Below are 17941 nucleotides of genomic sequence, written 5' to 3' on the forward strand. Positions count from 1 at the left end.
TTTCACCGAACTGAAATACTAATTGTGACCGATTCGGACATTAACACGTTCCAATGTGTAATGTAAGGGAACGTAGGAGAATTGGGCACGCAACCATGAATTGGAAACATAAAGGATCAAAAGGAGTCAGCATGGGTCTGCCATAATGAAGTTTAGTAACTTTCAATACCAAACGAGAGTGACTGCAACTTCTCTCTACCAGAAGTAAAAATCTCCAAAAGTGAATGAATTATTCTGAACCCTTAACTTTGTTTCTAAATATTTTGAGACATCTCTTTTTGTTTTTTTCTTTACGTGTTTTTACCAAACCCACTTGGCGTTGGCCAATCAGAAAAAGACAAGGAAGATATGTCTTTGTGTGTGATGAAAGAAGGCACGTCATCAGTTTATTTGCACTTTTTCAACTAGACGTGGCTCCTTTGAGATCTCAACTCACTTTCCTCTCGTTTTAAAATTCTTGGCTACTACGTGATTTTGTGTCTAGCCCTCAACTCAAATTCCTGGTATAATAGTTTTTTTCACATTTTCAACTATTTCAAATAATTTAATTTATTTTTAAAATAACCAATGAATTTGTTTAGTTGTGACAAACATACAATAAATTAAGATGGCAAAAAATCTCATAAGATTTAAAAGACATTTATACTGAGGAAATCATTTTCTTCCCAAAAGAGTGGAAGTTTAATTTGCAATTCAGTTTATTTCTTTTCTTTTATGATATTTGTTTCTACTTATTACTCTACTACACACCACAAACACAAAATACCTAAAATCAATAAAGATAAACAAAGACATAAAATTCAGAAAATACTAGACCTATCATTAACATTTCACCTACTCTATATATAAAGAGATGAAATTTGAGTTACACCACAAACCAACTCCATCTCAATTCTCAAATCTTTAGAGTTAATTGAATTTCTCACTACTTCAATTTTCTTCGATCCTTAGTGTTTTAAAATCCCTATTCAGAAATGGCAACGGCGTCGTTCAACATGCAGTCAGTGTTCGCTGCTCCTTCCGGTGGATTGAGTTCACGCAACATCAGAAACACAAACCAACTCTTCTTCAAGAGGAATGCTCCGGTTGGAGTAAGGTGCATGGCTCAGGGTGATCCTATCAAGGAAGATCCTTCCGTGCCTTCGACCTCCACCTCGGCCGCTCAACCGCAAATGCCACCATCTCCTCCTCCAGTTAGCAAGCCTAAGGTATATAGTCTATATATGATCTAATGGTCCAAGTCAATTAAATATATATATATATATATATATATATATATCATAAGAATTTGATTATGTAATTGAGACTTTGTGTTAGTTTAGTTTTGTAATCATTTGGTTCAAAGTGAACCCATATAATGCATGTTGTTGATATATATAAAAGACTTGTGAGTTGAATAATTTGGTTTCTTGTTTAGGTGAGTACGAAGTTTAGAGATTTACTAGCATTCAGCGGTCCAGCGCCCGAGAGGATCAACGGGAGACTAGCCATGGTTGGATTCGTGGCTGCCATTGCGCTGGAGCTGTCGAAGGGAGAGAACGTGTTTGCTCAGATCTCCGATGGTGGCGGGTGGTTTCTTGGAACAACGGCGTTGCTGACGGTGGCATCGATGGTTCCCTTGTTCAAAGGAATAAGGGCGGAGGCAAAATCAAAAGGGCTCATGACGTCAGACGCTGAGCTGTGGAACGGTCGTTTCGCGATGCTCGGCCTAGTTGCCTTGGCCTTCACTGAGTACGTAACGGGTGGGACTCTCGTATAAGACATTTGTTTGCTCTAGTTTAAGGGAAAATCATACTTGGAGAACTGTAACGCATAGTTTGATATTTTTAAAAGATTTTTTAAAAGCTTCCAAGTGTTGACAACTTGACATGAATCAAAATTTATTTGAACAAAGTATTAGGCTAATACACTTTTGGTGTACGCTGCAACCGAATCAGTCAGTAAACTTCGTATAATTTTTGGTAACACAATATTAAAAAGATTTGACCAAAAATTGTCATTTTATGGGTCGAGTTAAAAAGGTTAAAATGAAACTGAGAATTGAGAGCTGGAAAATGACAATAGAGTGTACGTTCAAGTCGTGTTTTTTTTAACTCTTGGGTCGATATCAAAGAAGGAATAGAGAAAGTAGTTGTGGAGTATTTTAGTAATCTATTCTCCTTTTTAAATGCGAACTCGATTATGGTATCGGCTAGAACCGCTTATGATTACTCATTGGTTGAAGATTTCGTGAAGCTCAGTTTCAAAGACGAATCCGCCTTGGCCCCAACAGATTTTTCAAATATTGCTAAGCTTCGTAAAGTTGGAAAACTCATAGAGCTCTTACCCTTATCTTCCTTTGCTTATCTTGTACCTTGTTGTTGTATGAACTCACTTCATTTAAGTCTTTAATTTCAATGGAAGTTGTTTGACAAAAAAAAGATGCGAATAACCCCGATATGATTCTTTGGGCCTTCCACGAATGAGTGCCTTACTAAGAAAATTATCCAAGAAAAAAATAAACGAGCCTTATTCTGTCTGAATCCAAAATGTTCAATAACCGAATAGGATAGCAGCTTTGTTCTTCTAATGTTTTTGGGAACAATTAAGACTGATCTCACTAAGATGGTGAATACTTTATTTAGCTATAGAATATTTTATGGAAAACTAAATGAAACAAACATATATGTATCCCAAAAGGAGATAGACCCCATGAAATGAGTTGGTTTTTGACCAATTAGCCTTTGTAATGTGAGTTATAAACTGATCTCGAAAATCTTGAGCTTGCGCATGCATTAAAAAACTTTTACCGGAGCTAATATCCGAGACACAATCTGCCTTTGTGCCAAGAAAAAAAGTTACAGATCATATTCTCGTTGCTCAAGAAAACTTCTACATTCTTCGATCTAACCAAGCCAATTGGAATTTATAGCAATTAAAATGGATATGAGCAAAACATATGATCGAGTGGAGTGGAATTTTCTTAGAACCTTGATGAAAAGTATAGAATTTGATCAACGATGGGTGGGTTGGATTATGTAATGTATTACCTTCGTCTCCTATCGAATGTTGATCAATGGAGACCCAACATGACGAATTAGACCAACTTGTGAGATTCGTCAATGGAACCCAATTTCTCTGCATTTATTTATACTATGTACATAGGCCCTAATTCCCTGGATTAGGAAGCCCGAGGGGAAGATCGATCCAAGGATTTTGTACTTTAAACGTAAGCCCATGAGTTTCCCACTTATTGTTCATTGACAACCATCTTCTTCTTTTTTTTGCAAAGCGGATACTCAACAAAGCAAGGAAGTAATCGATATATTTCGCTCTTATGGCGAAGTTTCCGATCAAGATATTAATTTTCCAAATCATCCATTGTGTTTGGAAACGAGGTCCCACTCATATGCGACAAGAGATCAAATCTATAACAGCAATATCACAAAAGGAGGTATGTGACATACTTTGGTCTTCATGAGAAGATTCATGGGTCAAAAGTAGAGGTCTCTACATTTGTGAGAGATAAACTACATAAGAGGGTAATTTATGATCCTCAAAATTCATACCCAATGGGGGAAAGGATGTCGGACAAAACCAGTAGAGCAAGCTCTTCCGACATATGCAATGTCGTGTTTTCATTTACCAAAACCCATATGCTCCAACTTGATAGTAATAAAGCAGATAGCAAAGGATGACATTGGGTCTCATGGGAGCAGATTTTTATTTAACTTTTGGAAGGCATACTAGGCTTTAGAACATTGGAAAAGTTTAATCTTGTCCTTCTCGTAAAATAGTTATGGAGGCTATTAAGATTCCCTAACTACCTCTTTAGTCGAGTTCTTAAAGGAAGATACTTCATATATAGTACTTCACTTGAGATACAAGTATAAAATAGACCTTCATATGGTTTGAGGAGTATGTTGGCGGTGTAACATGTTCTAAGTTTTGAAATTTGCAAAACTATAAACCTGGTATATGGACCGACCCATGAATCTTGGATATTCCAACTCGCTCATCAAAAAGATTTAATGATAGAAATCCATTTATCTATGTTAACACCTTGATTGATTTTGATACAAAAAGGTGGAAAATGGATCATCACCAAGAACTCTTCCTCTCTCCCCCAAAGAAAATTTCCTTATTTCATGAACCCTAACGATGTCTAGTAACTATATCGTCAAGTCTGGATACGGAGCCCTGAGAACTATCTCTCACCCAATTTGTGACCTCTCTTTTCAGGAACCTACTATTAAAACACTGAAGACGCAAGCATGAAAGTTGAAAACTACACGAAAGCTGAAGCATTTTGTGTTGTAAAGTATGATTGGATGTTTGGCAACGTGTCAATGTTATATTACCCATTATATTGGTAGAGATAAAAATTGTCCTCTCACTAGGCTCGTGAGCTCATTGATATCTGACGGTCAGTTTGCTACGTCCAGGAGGCTTTAAAGACTTGTTTACCATCCCTACAAATCACCAAATGATCTTTCCCTGTGTTTTGTCCTCACTCGCACAATTCCGACAATTACTTCCCGGAAGGTCACCCATCCTAATACTACTCCAGCTCAAGCACGTTTAACTCTGGAGTTCTCTCAGAAATCTAGACCGAAAAGATACTGCACTTCAGTGACATAGGTGGCCAAATCAATTCATTAAATCTTCTCCGAAAACCGGGGTGTCACAATTCACCCCCACTAACAGATTGCAACGTCCTTGTTGCGCACCAAGACCGTCACACTCGGCGGTGTGAGCCTACTCGACTCCACACTCATCTAAGTTCGACTCTGATACCACTTCTAAGATCCCAACCGCCACTTCTTAGTGGCCACATGTCCACTCCCAGTTCATGGGCCCATCTTTCTTAATGGACTTCACGTCCTCTCACTAGGCTCGTGAGCCCATCTATATCTGAAGATCGGTTTGCTATGTCCGGGAGGCTTTAAAGACTTGTTTACCATCCCTACAAATCACCACATGATAACTGTGTTTTATCGTCACTCGCACAGTTCTGACAATTACTTTCCGGAAGGTCATCCATCTTAAGACTACTCCACCTCAATCACGCTTAACTCTGGATTTCTTTTAACACTCTTAACCAAAAAGATAAGTGCACTTTGGTGATATAGATAGTCAAATCAATTTTTTTAAACTTCTCCACAAACTGAGGTGTCACATGCGATAACTTTGCGAAATATACAAAGATGTGAAGTTTCTGTTTTCTTCAATTAGTTTTTTTATTAAAGAGCGTTTTTTCTACTTTATAACAGTATATGAAATTTGAATGTCAATTAAAAAAAAAAAAAGTGAACCTCATCGACTGCATCTCTACCAGAAACAAATCTCCCGAGTGAATATTTAATTTTCTAGCCGTTAACTTGTTTTTAATTGGAGTCTACCAGTGCCTTACTTCCTCACAACTCACGTAAACATTATTCGTCTTGAACTCAAAAGTCTCAAATACATAGTTCACACAACTAATGGTCACAGGTTTTTTCTACGTACGAATTTGAAATACAACATGTAAATAATTATCCTCTATGATAAGTATATTTATTGATGTAAATATGTGTGTGTTTCTTATATACCGTTCCAATGCGCAATATAAGGGAACGTAGGAGAATTGGGCACGCAGCCATTTTTTTTTTTTTGAAAATCATGTGAATATCATTAAATGAAGTAGTGTAGTTAATACAGAGTCGTAATACACAAGCGAACAATCCTTGCCAAAAAATAATAAAAGCCTTTTGTTGAGTAGAGAACTAGTCATAATCGAGCCAAATTGGGAGAAGTTGGTTGAACTGCTTTCGATGTTGTTTGGCTAGAAGAGCATCTTGGATTTGGCAGTCTAGTCTCTTGAAGAGAGCGAGAACGTCAGTGGAGATGTTGGTATGGTATCTGCTGTTGCGTTCCTGCCAGAGAGCGTAAAGAGTGGCCTAAGCTACAAGATGTCGTAGGCTGAGGGGGGAGATGGAATCTTTGGTATCAAGCCAGACTGAGAAAGCGACCCAAGTGTGAAAGGTGAATGAGGAGTAGCCCAAGCGATGGATTACTTTGCTCCAGAGAACCTCGCTGACTTTGCAATGGAGAAAAATATGGTCTCTTGATTCCAGGTACAACCCACATAGGCAGCAGCTTGGTTCGATTTGCATTCCCCATCTTGCGAGTCTCTCTCTTGTTGGTAACCTGTCCAAGTGCATCAACCACATGATAAAAGCATGGCGAGGGACATGGCCTTTGAACCAGATGTGATCCTTCCACGGTTGCGGAGGCGATCGTTTACGCAGAGCCTCCCAGGTCCTCTTTGGAGAGAACTGGTCAAGCTCCTCTGCTTCGATACACCATACATAAATATCCGGGACGGGAGCAAGCGGAAGTTGGACTAAGGTAAGGTGGATTTGGAATTCTTTTGCTTGAGCCGATCGCGCAGTTCAAAGGGTCCATCCAACATCAGAGCATGCATTGGAGACTGTTGCGGTTATCGGGATCCCTGTCTGAGCCGGTCCCGTAGGCCCCATAAAGTCGATCAGAGGACCAAAGGGAGTCCACCAGTCAACCAAAAACTGATGAGTTCACCATTACCAAGATGGCTACGGATGAAGTTGCGGGCAAGAGGTCTTAGGTTAAGGATAGTTTTCCAGGTCCACGAGACTTGCTTCTTAGCGTCAATGGACCAGAAAATATCATCTTTCACCTTCGTATTTCTTAGCCACAGTGCCCAAAGAGAGTCTGACGCCGAGAACAATCGCCATATGAATTTCAGGCAAAGAGTCTTGTTCAAGGCTTGCAGGTCTCTGAAACCAAGCCCACCTTCGCTTTTAGGGCAGCAGAGACTGTGCCATGCAACTTTTGCGGAGCCTGATTTGTTAGGATCGCCACTCTAAAGGAATTTCGAGTATAAACTTTCGATCTTTTTCAGACAGCCTTTAGGTAGGAGAAAATCCAACATCTAGAAGTTGAGGGGTTCCATATGTCACCGAAGCAATGAGCTGCGCTCTACCCGCATAGGATAATGCTCTAGCAGTCCAGGAGGAGAAGCGACTGATAAGTTTGTCCAGTAGAGGTTGATACTCTGCAAGTTGGAGTTTCCAGTGCATTAGTGGGAGGCCTAAGTAGCGTATTGGAAGTGAACCAATTTTGAAACCAAGAGAAGAGATCTGGGAGGTTTCAACTTGGTTCAACCCAACAAAGAATAGGTCAGTTTTACTCTTGTTCATAGCCAGACCCGATAGGTTTGCGAATTCGCGGAGGACCTCAGCAATGTTGCAAAGAGAACGACTAGACCCATCAAAGAATACCATAATATCATCTGCAAATGCCAGGTGAGATACCATTGGTGCACTAGCATTAGGTTGGACTCCAATACAGCCATTATCGTAGTTGAGGGTGAGCATCCTGGAGAATACTTCCATAACTAGAACAAACAGATAGGGAGAGAGGGGGTCGCCTTGTCGCAAGCCCTTTTCACCCTTGAAGTAACCACAAAGCTCGCCATTTATGCATATAGAAAAGCTTGTGGTGGTGATGCACTCTTTGATCATTGAGATGAAAGCCAGCGGGAAGTTCATGGCATGGAGGGTATTGATGAGAAATCCCCAGTGAACAGAATCAAATGCTTCCCTCATATCCACCTTTAACATTCCCCGTGGAGAGATATTTTTTTGGTTGTAGCTCTGGACTAATTTTGTTGCTAGAAGAACGTTTTCAACCAGGAGCCTTCCTTGAATGAATGCAGACTGATTGCTCGAAATTAGATCAGGGAGGACCTTTTTGAGACGGTTTGCCAGGATCTTAGAAACGATCTTGTAGACTGTGTTCAGACAGACTATTGGCCTGAACTCTGATATTCTATGAGCATTTGGTGTCTTTGGGATCAAAGTCAGGATTGTGGCATTCCACTGTTTTAACAGCTTACCCGAGTGGAAAAATTTTGTAACTGCGCTGACGACTGAATGACCAACTGTTGCCCACTGCACCGTGAAGAACTCTACACAATACCCGTCAGGACCTGGGGATTTGTTTTTTGGGAGAGAGAAAACAACCTCCTTGATTTCTGAGGGGGTAACAAGCGTCGACAGTAGCTTAAATGCTTCAGGGGAGCATCGTTGGGGAACCAGAGAGGCAATTTCCTGTGTATAGATTGTGGAAGAAACCTGTTGTTCACCCAGAAGATTCCGGTAGAAGTTAATTGCCAAGTCTTTGATTCCCTGACTGGTGTCTACTATCTGGTCATGGTCATCAAGAAAGAAAATGATCTCATTCCAAGCTTGTCTTGATTGAGTGGCACGATGGAAGAAGCTAGAGTTTTTGTCACCCTCTTCTAACCAACAGATTTGAGATTTTTGTCTAAGGAAGGATTCCTCAGCAAGAGCCAAGGTACACCAGATTCTATGAGCTTCACACTCTTGCAGTGCATGAGAAGGAAACGGATTAGAGAGCAAGCTTTGCTGACATGCGAGGAGCCGATCATAAGCTTCTCTCACCCTCTTTTCTAAGTTGGAGTAGTTCTCCTTACTAAATTCACGAATTATCGGCTTAAGCTCCTTCAGCTTCTTAGAGAGTTTCAACATTTCTGAGCATTCAAATTGCAGACCATCCCACCATAGTTTTATTAGAGCAGCAAAGTCAGGGTGTCGATTCAGCAAGGAGAGGAATTTGAATGGTATCTTTTTCTTTGGCTTTTGGGAGTCAAGAAAAATACAGCATGGACTATGGTCAGAGAGACCAGGTTCCCTAAAGACGGTCAATGACGAGGGGAAAGATGAGAGCCAATCATTGTTCACCATAATACGATCCAACTTTTTAGCCACTAGACCCATGTCTTGTTTGTTAGACCAGGTAAATGTGTTTCCACAATACGGCAGGTCGCTGAGAGCAGAGTTGGTGAAGCATCGAGATATGTCCAACATACCAGTTGGTTGTGCATTCTGGTCCATGTTGGAGTGCTCGTGGGGGTAGAGGATTTGGTTGACGTCCCCAAGAACAGACCAAGGCTTACCTTGTACAAGAGGGAGAGGATGCGAGATCTTGTAATTCTGCCCAGAGTGGCTTTCTAGCTACATTGCTGACGCTAGAAGCATAAACAACATAGATAACCAGTTCAGTAGCAACAAAAGGCAAGTTAACAAGACAAGTTATCATTTGGAGTGACTTGCTGAGGATGGAGACTTGAACCGATGGGTGCCAGACGAACCTAGGGTTTGTGAACACCTCTGTTTATCACCATGTAGACATATTATAACGAACCAACAATGAATATTTGGCATTAAGGACCTGGCGGTGGACCAAAATATGCACCTTTAACACATTACCAGCAGCAAGTACGACACCCAAAGTACCCACAACAACCAAAAGGTGACCCTTCTTGTAGCGAGGGTAATCCTCAAACAGCTCCTCAATGATGCTCTTTGTGATTTTTGTGTGAGAAAGACATGGGGCATGCATATCCAAGCTGTAACAAAGTAACTTCCACATCAACACAACGACAACCGCATTTTTTATCTGCTTACCCACCATGAACCGAAGCTTGTTAGAAAAACAAGCCAAGTTGAGGCTTAATTTTCCACAAGCTAATAGCTTTCTTGATGTGCAAGTAACGACTCTCTAACAACTAAACGTAGTGGATATGTAACAGAAATCAGCTAGTGGGTGACGAACAGCTCTGTTTAACCCATTGCAAAGCTCCACTCTGGCACAATGTGGACGTCACGTTGACGAAATCCTGGCGGTGATGTAGTCTGGGGACAAAAGTATGATTTTTTATCTTTACCGCACTTATGGAACAAGAGTTATTCCAGTGTGAGTTGATTAATATAAACCACCTGATCAGATTATTCATTACACTGGCCAAGCTATATCCAAAAATTAAGTGTGAATTACTCTTTCAAACTAAACAGCAACTAATACAATCTTTGATCAATATATAGGTTTATCCTCTCATTAGCTGATGTGGATCCAATGCTCATGATGGAAGATAAGAGCCTTGTGTGGGCGAGTAGTGATGTAGTCATTGTGCTTCAGCATCTAAACGAGAACATACCTTTGAGGTGAGCATAGCTTCTGCTTTAGGCGGTGTAAGTGAACCGTATGAAAAGACCTCTCACGCGCATGAAAGACCTATCACCAATTGGCTTTGGGCAGCTGGTTGTCACCCGTTTGGACCATTCTCAAACGTCTTCCTGATCAGTCAAATGCTTCAAGATGTTGCACTGGTGAGCCTGAGTCCAATCATAATGATTTCTGAATATATATTTGCATTGAAATCCTTCTGAATCTCCTGAGATATTTGTATGTTAAACCCGCGGAGGAATACTATTTATGCACGGGTTGATTCTGCTCTACGCAAAATCCGTGAAACCTCAGAGGTCAGCCAACTGAAACTATTAAATTCTTTTAGTCTTTTCCGCAGAGAATGCATCAATTGTGCTTGGTGTATTAATGTGCAGGCAGTACAAAACTTTGCATTTGAATACCTCAAGACTCCACTTGGAGAGCCCCTGAAAGATAAAAAGAACAAAACCAAAACGGAGCTTTGGGTGGAGAAGTTCTACAAAAAGACAACCACATTGCCGGAGCCTTTCCCACACGAGCTAGTTGAAAGAGTGGAGAAATATCTAGACGTAAGTGAAGAACACTCCACGATTTCCGTTTTCTTACCAGAATGGGATTATATTCTTACACTCTGTTTTTTGTGTCTATTTCTTATAACAACAGACTGTAGAACAACAACTGGTGGATCTATCTTCTTTGTTATACGACCACAAGCTATATGATGCACATCTCAACAGCTCAGAGATTCTTCAAACCACCATGTTTACACAACAGTAAGTTTTAAAACCTTTTATTTTCTTTCTCTTCTGTTTACTAAACAAAATGTAACATTACAAAATAAACGTGGTTGTAGGTACGTAGAACATGTATTGGAAACAGAAAGGGAGAACATGAGATGCAGTAAGATAGAGTACAAATACACAGTTAGAGTAAAGTCTTATCAAACGCTGGTGTACGGAGGAATACTTGTAGCTGGTTTTCTCGTATATTTTCTTGTCATTTTCTTCTCTTCTCCTCTTTCTCGCTAACTTATTTACTCGGTCTCATAGATTAAGTGTAACAGTTTCTTGTTGAAGAGATGTATTTTTATCAGATACTAACTTCTTGGTTACTTAATTATTTTTGTTTATTTTATTGACTTGACTAATTCGCATTGCACTATTTCAACTTATGAGAATAATTTCTCTAAAAGGTATATTAGTTTTATATTTAGAAGCATAAAATTAATCCACCATTCACCATGTTAAGAGTATGCAAGGTTTTTCTTATTTTGTTTTTACAACTTTTTTTAGTATGTTAGCATTGGGGAACATTTACTTCCATAATCAAACTGCAAATATATTTTCTTAAATAATATTTGTTAATAAGGCTGTACCAATGTGCAAATATATTTTCTTAAATAATCTACGGATTCAAGTATCAATGTTAGGTTTGAGCAAAAACTCGAAATCCAAACCTCAACCGAAAAATTCAATCATGATTCAAACACATTAGTGATAAATATTTGAATGGGGGCTAGTGTCTTGGTGGTTTGAGTTTGGTTCGGATAATATTCGAAAACCTGTTTACATGTATAATTTCTATTAATTTTCCTATTTTTTCCCATTCCCATCATTTGAAAGTTAAAACAAAAATCAAACTATATTAAGCTAAATAATTAAATTGTATAAAAATACAACAAATTAGTATCTTAGATACATATCTTCCTACATTATTTCTTTGTTTTCTTTTTCATCATCTCAAGTGAAAACAAAAATCAAAATTCTACTAAATAAGTAGATTGTCACCTAAATTTTTTATTATACGAAATATGAAAGGGATTGTTTAAATGAGGAGGGGCATGTTTGCAACAAAATTATTTATTGCATCATTTGCTTCATTGATCAAGACCAAATTAGATGAATAATGTAATTTTGTAACTCCAATAAGCCAACATGAAGATTTGTGGATAAACAATTTCCAAAGATCATTTGTATTCTACAAGCATCTTCTCAATTATCCAAAAAATAACGTCTTGTTCTTATCCAAAATCTTGGATTTGATTTGGTAACTAAATATTTTAAAATTTTAATTCTCTTAGGTTTGTGTTAAATTTTAAAACATTACATTAACAAAGGAACAAATTTTCAGTTACCTCTTGTTTCTCTAATAAAAAATTCAAGCCTCATCCCAAAATTTGAATTTAAACTGAAAAATTTAATCAGTTTATCTATTTTAATGTAATTGTCACTAATTATAGCATTATGCATAAAATTATTATACTAAAATTCAATAAGTTTATACATTTATTATAGTCAGGTTAGGATTTTTGACTATGTAAATATGTGTGCGGTTTTTTAGCAAATTTTATGCATATGTTATGGAAAATTTGAGCATTTTTGTGGTTGTTTGTCTTCATCTCATAGTCCAAATATAGACTACCAAATCAATAGAGTGGTTATAGCTAGTGCAAATGGGTAAAATATCTCACTCCAAAACATAATAAATAGAGTGGAAGATGTTGTGTTGAAGAAGTATTTGTTCATGCATGAAGCTTTTTTACTGTTCTTGCAGCTATCTCTGTGGAAATATGCTAAACGGATCAATTCCAAGTTGGATGCCAAAGGAGAAGGATGGAGATATAATGTGAGTTTCCTCCTTTGAATTCCACAAAGATCTAACCACCAAAAATTGTGTGGACCAACACTATATGCAAGAAGATATGCATGTTTCTGATATATTGGTTTATTTCTTATAGAAAGGTTGATGATATATATATATATGTTCTATTCTTACAGCTTGAGTGTTTTCTATATGAAAAGCTTCCAATGTCCTCGAGGTAAAGCATGTAGACATATATATATATATAAACTATGTTTGATAAATTATCTTCATGCTAAATGCTAATTCAATACTCTATTTTCTTGAAGTTTCCTCCACTCTCCATATAAACTGTGGCGGTGATAAAGTGACAATCAATGGGACTACATCTAAAGCTGGCAAATATGACAAGCAGCCAATGATAATTGAAAATACCTTGAAAGGATTGGTAAAGAACACCAGAGGCCACTTTTTGGATGATCATCATTTTCGCGAAGGCTTGACGACCTGGTCAGATTCTTCGAAACTCTCTACCGCAACATTTCCACGACTCTTTGTGCATGCATGTCTCTCAGCCATCTCCTTCACATACTTGCAATGTGTCTCTAGAGCGGGGAGTATATGTTCATTTTGCCGAGATTATCTTCAGTAGTACCAAGAATTATAAAAGCTTGGAGAGACGACTTTTTGACGTAGACATTCAAGTAATTAGAATACATATTTCAATTTTTGTGAAGAAGACAGTCTCTAGTATGAATTTGATAAGAAAGAAGAAGTTTTCTCTTTATTATAGGAATGAATCGATACACTGTTTGATATGAATATGTCTAGAATAACATATCTCTTTAGAGAGATGTTATTTTAGAGATATCTTTAGAATAACATCTCTCTATCCCGTTTTTTTTTAATTCCCTAACATTTATTGATCTCATACTCAATAGCAACCTAGCCTCAATCAAACAAGAGCGAATGACATAAATCACTACCATTAATCCAATAACCAATAATGAATAACGAATTAAACAATATCATCTATCCAGCAATACTAGTAACATAAACAAAGTCATATAACAGCAAACCAGCAACCTTTCTAGACCAAAATCCATATGCTCCAAGTTGAGTTGTGTGATTGCGGATTTCTAGTAAAGCAATAAAGCATATAGTACAAGGTTACGTTGGATCTCATGAAACAGATTTGTATTCAACTTTCGGAAGGCAAAATAGGATGTAGAACATTGGAAGAATTTAATATTGTCTTTCTCCCAAAACAGATATGGAGGCTATTAAGATCCACAGACTCTTTCTTTAGCCAAGTTCTCAAAGGAAGATATTTCATATATAGTAATTCACTTAAGATACATTATCAAATCGGCATTTACAAGGCTCGAAGAGTAAGTTGGCGGCATAACATGTTCTAAGTTATGAAATTCGTAAAACTATAAGCTCGAGTTTCAACAGGTATATCTGGCCCGATTAATGAATCCCGGATATTCCAGCTTGCTAACCAAGTTCACACAAATAATAGTAATTTACCACACAAAAAAAAAAAGTTATGGTCATAGGGTTTTTTTATGTACGTATTTGAAAGACATCATGTAAATAATTTACGTGATATACGTATATTTTTATTGATGTAAATATGTGTGTATTTCTTATTTACCGCTCCGTTCCAATGCGTAATATAAGGGAACGTAGGAGAACTGGGCACGCAGCCATGAAAGGGAAACAGAAAGGATCAAAAGGAGTCAGCATGGGTCTATCATTATAAAGTCAAGTAAGTTCCAATACGAAACGAGATCGACTGCGACTACACTCTACCAGAAACAAAATCTCCCAAGTGAAATGAAATATTCTGAGCCGTTAACTTTGTTTCTAAATACTTTGAGACAATCTTTTGTTTTCTTTACGTGTTTTTACCAAACCCACCTGGCGTTGGCCAATCAGAAAAAGACAAGGAATATATGTCTTTGTGTGTGATGAAAGAAGGCACGTCATCAGTTTACTTGCACTTTTTCAACTAGACGTGGCTCCTTTGAGATCTCACCTCACTTTCCTCTCGTTTTAAAATTCTTGGCTACTACGTGATTTTGTGTCTAGCCTTCAACTCAAATTCCTGGTATAATAGTTTTTTCACATTTTCAACTATTTCAAGTGAAATAATTTAATTTATTTTTAAAATAACCAATGAATTTGTTTAGTTGTGACAAACATACAATAAATTAAGATGGCAAAAAATCTCATAAGATTTAAAAGACATTTATACTGAGGAAATCATTTTCTTCCCAAAAGAGTGGAAGTTTAATTTGCAATTCAGTTTATTTCTTTTCTTTTATGATATTTATTTCTACTTATTACTCTACTACACACCACAAACACAAAATACCTAAAATCAATAAAGATAAACAAAGACATAAAATTCAGAAAATACTAGACCTATCATTAACATTTCACCTACTCTATATATAAAGAGATGAAATTTGAGTTACACCACAAACCAACTCCATCTCAATTCTCAAATCTTTAGAGTTAATTGAATTTCTCACTACTTCAATTTTCTTCGATCCTTAGTGTTTTAAAATCCCTATTCAGAAATGGCAACGGCGTCGTTCAACATGCAGTCAGTGTTCGCTGCTCCTTCCGGTGGATTGAGTTCACGCAACATCAGAAACACAAACCAACTCTTCTTCAAGAGGAATGCTCCGGTTGGAGTAAGGTGCATGGCTCAGGGTGATCCTATCAAGGAAGATCCTTCCGTGCCTTCGACCTCCACCTCGGCCGCTCAACCGCAAATGCCACCATCTCCTCCTCCAGTTAGCAAGCCTAAGGTATATAGTCTATATATGATCTAATGGTCCAAGTCAATTAAATATATATATATATATATATATATATATATATATATATCATAAGAATTTGATTATGTAATTGAGACTTTGTGTTAGTTTAGTTTTGTAATCATTTGGTTCAAAGTGAACCCATATAATGCATGTTGTTGATATATATAAAAGACTTGTGAGTTGAATAATTTGGTTTCTTGTTTAGGTGAGTACGAAGTTTAGAGATTTACTAGCATTCAGCGGTCCAGCGCCCGAGAGGATCAACGGGAGACTAGCCATGGTTGGATTCGTGGCTGCCATTGCGCTGGAGCTGTCGAAGGGAGAGAACGTGTTTGCTCAGATCTCCGATGGTGGCGTCGGGTGGTTTCTTGGAACAACGGCGTTGCTGACGGTGGCATCGATGGTTCCCTTGTTCAAAGGAATAAGGGCGGAGGCAAAATCAAAAGGGCTCATGACGTCAGACGCTGAGCTGTTGAACGGTCGTTTCGCGATGCTCGGCCTAGTTGCCTTGGCCTTCACTGAGTACGTAACGGGTGGGACTCTCGTCTAAGTTTTTTGTGCTCCAGTTTCAGTTTAAAGAAAATCATATTTTAAGAATTGTAACGCATAGTTTGATATTTTTCTAAGATTTTTTAAAAGCTTCCAAGTGTTCACAACTTGACATGAATCAAAATTAATTTGAACAAAGTATTAATAGGCTAATACACTACGGTGCAACCGAATCAGTCAGTAAACTTCGTATTATTTTTGGTAACCACGAATATTAAAAAGATTTGACCAAAAATTGTCATTTTTATGGGTCAGTTAAAAAGGTTAAAATGAAATGAGAATTGAGAGCTGGAAAATGACAATAGAGTGTACGTTCAAGTCGTGTTTTTTTTTTAACTCTAGGGTCAATATGAAAGAAGGAATAGAGAAAGTAGTTGTGGAAAATTTTGGTAATATATTCTCCTTTTCTAAATGCGAATTCAATTACGTTATCCGCTAGAGCCGTTTATGACTATTCATTGGTCAAAGATTTTGTGAAGCTCGGAGTCAAAGACGAATCCGCTTTAACCCCAACAGATTTTTCAAATATTGCTAAGTTTGGTAAAGTTGGAAAACTCATGGAGCTCTTACCCTTATCTTTCTTTGCTTATCTTGTACCTTGTTATCTTGTACCTTGTTGTTTTATGAACTCACTTCATTTGAGGTTTTAATTTCAATGGAAGTTCTTTGACAAAAAAAAAAGATGTGAATAACCCCGATATGATTCTTTGGGCCTTCCATGAATGAGTGCCTTACTAAGAAAATTATCCAAGAAAAAAATGAAACGAGCCTTATTCTCTCTGAATCCAAAATGTTCAATAACCGAATAGGATAACAGTTTTGTTCTTCTAATGTTTTTGGGAACAATTAAGACTGGTCTCACTAAGATGGTGAATACTTTATTTAGCTATGGAATATTTTATGGAAAGCTAAATGAAACAAACATATATGTATCCCGAAAGGAAATAGACCCCATGAAAAGAGTTGGTTTGTTGTTCATCATTTCATCTTGCTTATCATGCTAGTTTCATCATTTTTTGGGTTTATGTTCATCATCATCATGATTTGTGCATCTGAGTAGTGATTTAGGATTCTGGAGATGGATTAGGCTGGTTTAGGGCTGTGGTAGTATGGAATGGTCAAGCTTGCTTGTTTAAATATATCTTCTGGGTTGGGTGTGCTCTAAGCTGTTCTTATATCTGAGAGGGTAAGAGCAGATCTTAAGCTTCCTAGCATCACACCAATGTCTAGGTTGTTAGATAAAGCCAATACTGGAGATTATCATGCTTGTCCCAAGATATTAGTTGCACAAGGTGGTCTTTGACAATTAATGGTCTGATGCTTAAGGCATGTTCAGTATGGTTTCACCAATGAGAGTTGGGATAGGATGTTATTATAACTTGATCACTTCTGTCATGAGAGTGGATTAGTGAGTCATTAAGATCATTGTCTAGAGATAGCTCATGTTTGATTGAGGTTTGTTGATCAGTTTAGATAGCCGCAGCCTGAACACTAGCCCATGAATCCATCTATGGTAGCCTTCTTTACCATTTGATTGTTTACTTATCGCATATCATCCTGTTTTATTGCATTTGTTTCAGTTTAAGTTTGTCAAGATTGCATCTGTTCTTCGTCAGAACCCACTCGACCAGTCACACGGTCGAGTGCTTGATCGAGCACCTTCGGGTTGTTCCTTTACTTTCTGTTCTATTTTAATTCTGCACCTTTACTGTTTTATTTAGTGCTTTTACTTCTGTTAGTTTAAATTCAGCATTACTTACTTGCATTCATCCTCTATTTCAAGCATTTTCCTTTCTGCATCTTTACTTTATGCATTTTCATTACTTTCATCAAACAGTTTTACCAAAACCACTTTTATACTTGGCTTAACTTGGATTACTGTTCATATTCTGATTGCATGCACATCTCACACTTTATGGATTGACATCCTTTATGCTACAACA

General features: G+C 37.7%; 3 protein-coding genes across 3 annotated transcripts; all 3 read left to right on the forward strand.

The window, feature by feature from the left end:
- The first annotated feature begins 787 nt into the window (after positions 1-787).
- Positions 788-1893, forward strand: LOC104723717 (early light-induced protein 2, chloroplastic-like). The gene is made up of 2 exons (XM_010442110.3): positions 788-1208; positions 1418-1893. The coding sequence occupies exons 1-2, from the start codon at positions 975-977 to the stop codon at positions 1757-1759; spliced, it is 576 nt and encodes a 191-aa protein (XP_010440412.2). The 5' UTR covers positions 788-974; the 3' UTR covers positions 1760-1893.
- A 3863-nt stretch (positions 1894-5756) lies between these two features.
- Positions 5757-11176, forward strand: LOC147934078 (uncharacterized). Its single transcript, XM_087476531.1, has 5 exons — positions 5757-9780; positions 9909-10346; positions 10428-10601; positions 10696-10805; positions 10886-11176. Exons 2-5 carry the CDS (start codon positions 10272-10274, stop codon positions 11058-11060), a joined length of 534 nt encoding a protein of 177 aa, XP_087332657.1. The 5' UTR covers positions 5757-9780; positions 9909-10271; the 3' UTR covers positions 11061-11176.
- A 3865-nt stretch (positions 11177-15041) lies between these two features.
- Positions 15042-16087, forward strand: LOC104723716 (early light-induced protein 2, chloroplastic-like). Its single transcript, XM_010442109.3, has 2 exons — positions 15042-15437; positions 15655-16087. Exons 1-2 carry the CDS (start codon positions 15204-15206, stop codon positions 15997-15999), a joined length of 579 nt encoding a protein of 192 aa, XP_010440411.2. The 5' UTR covers positions 15042-15203; the 3' UTR covers positions 16000-16087.
- Positions 16088-17941: the final 1854 nt, after the last annotated feature.

Source organism: Camelina sativa, chromosome 11, assembly GCF_030686135.1.
Source record: "Camelina sativa cultivar CO46 ecotype springtype chromosome 11, ASM3068613v1".
Lineage (NCBI taxonomy): Eukaryota > Viridiplantae > Streptophyta > Magnoliopsida > Brassicales > Brassicaceae > Camelina > Camelina sativa.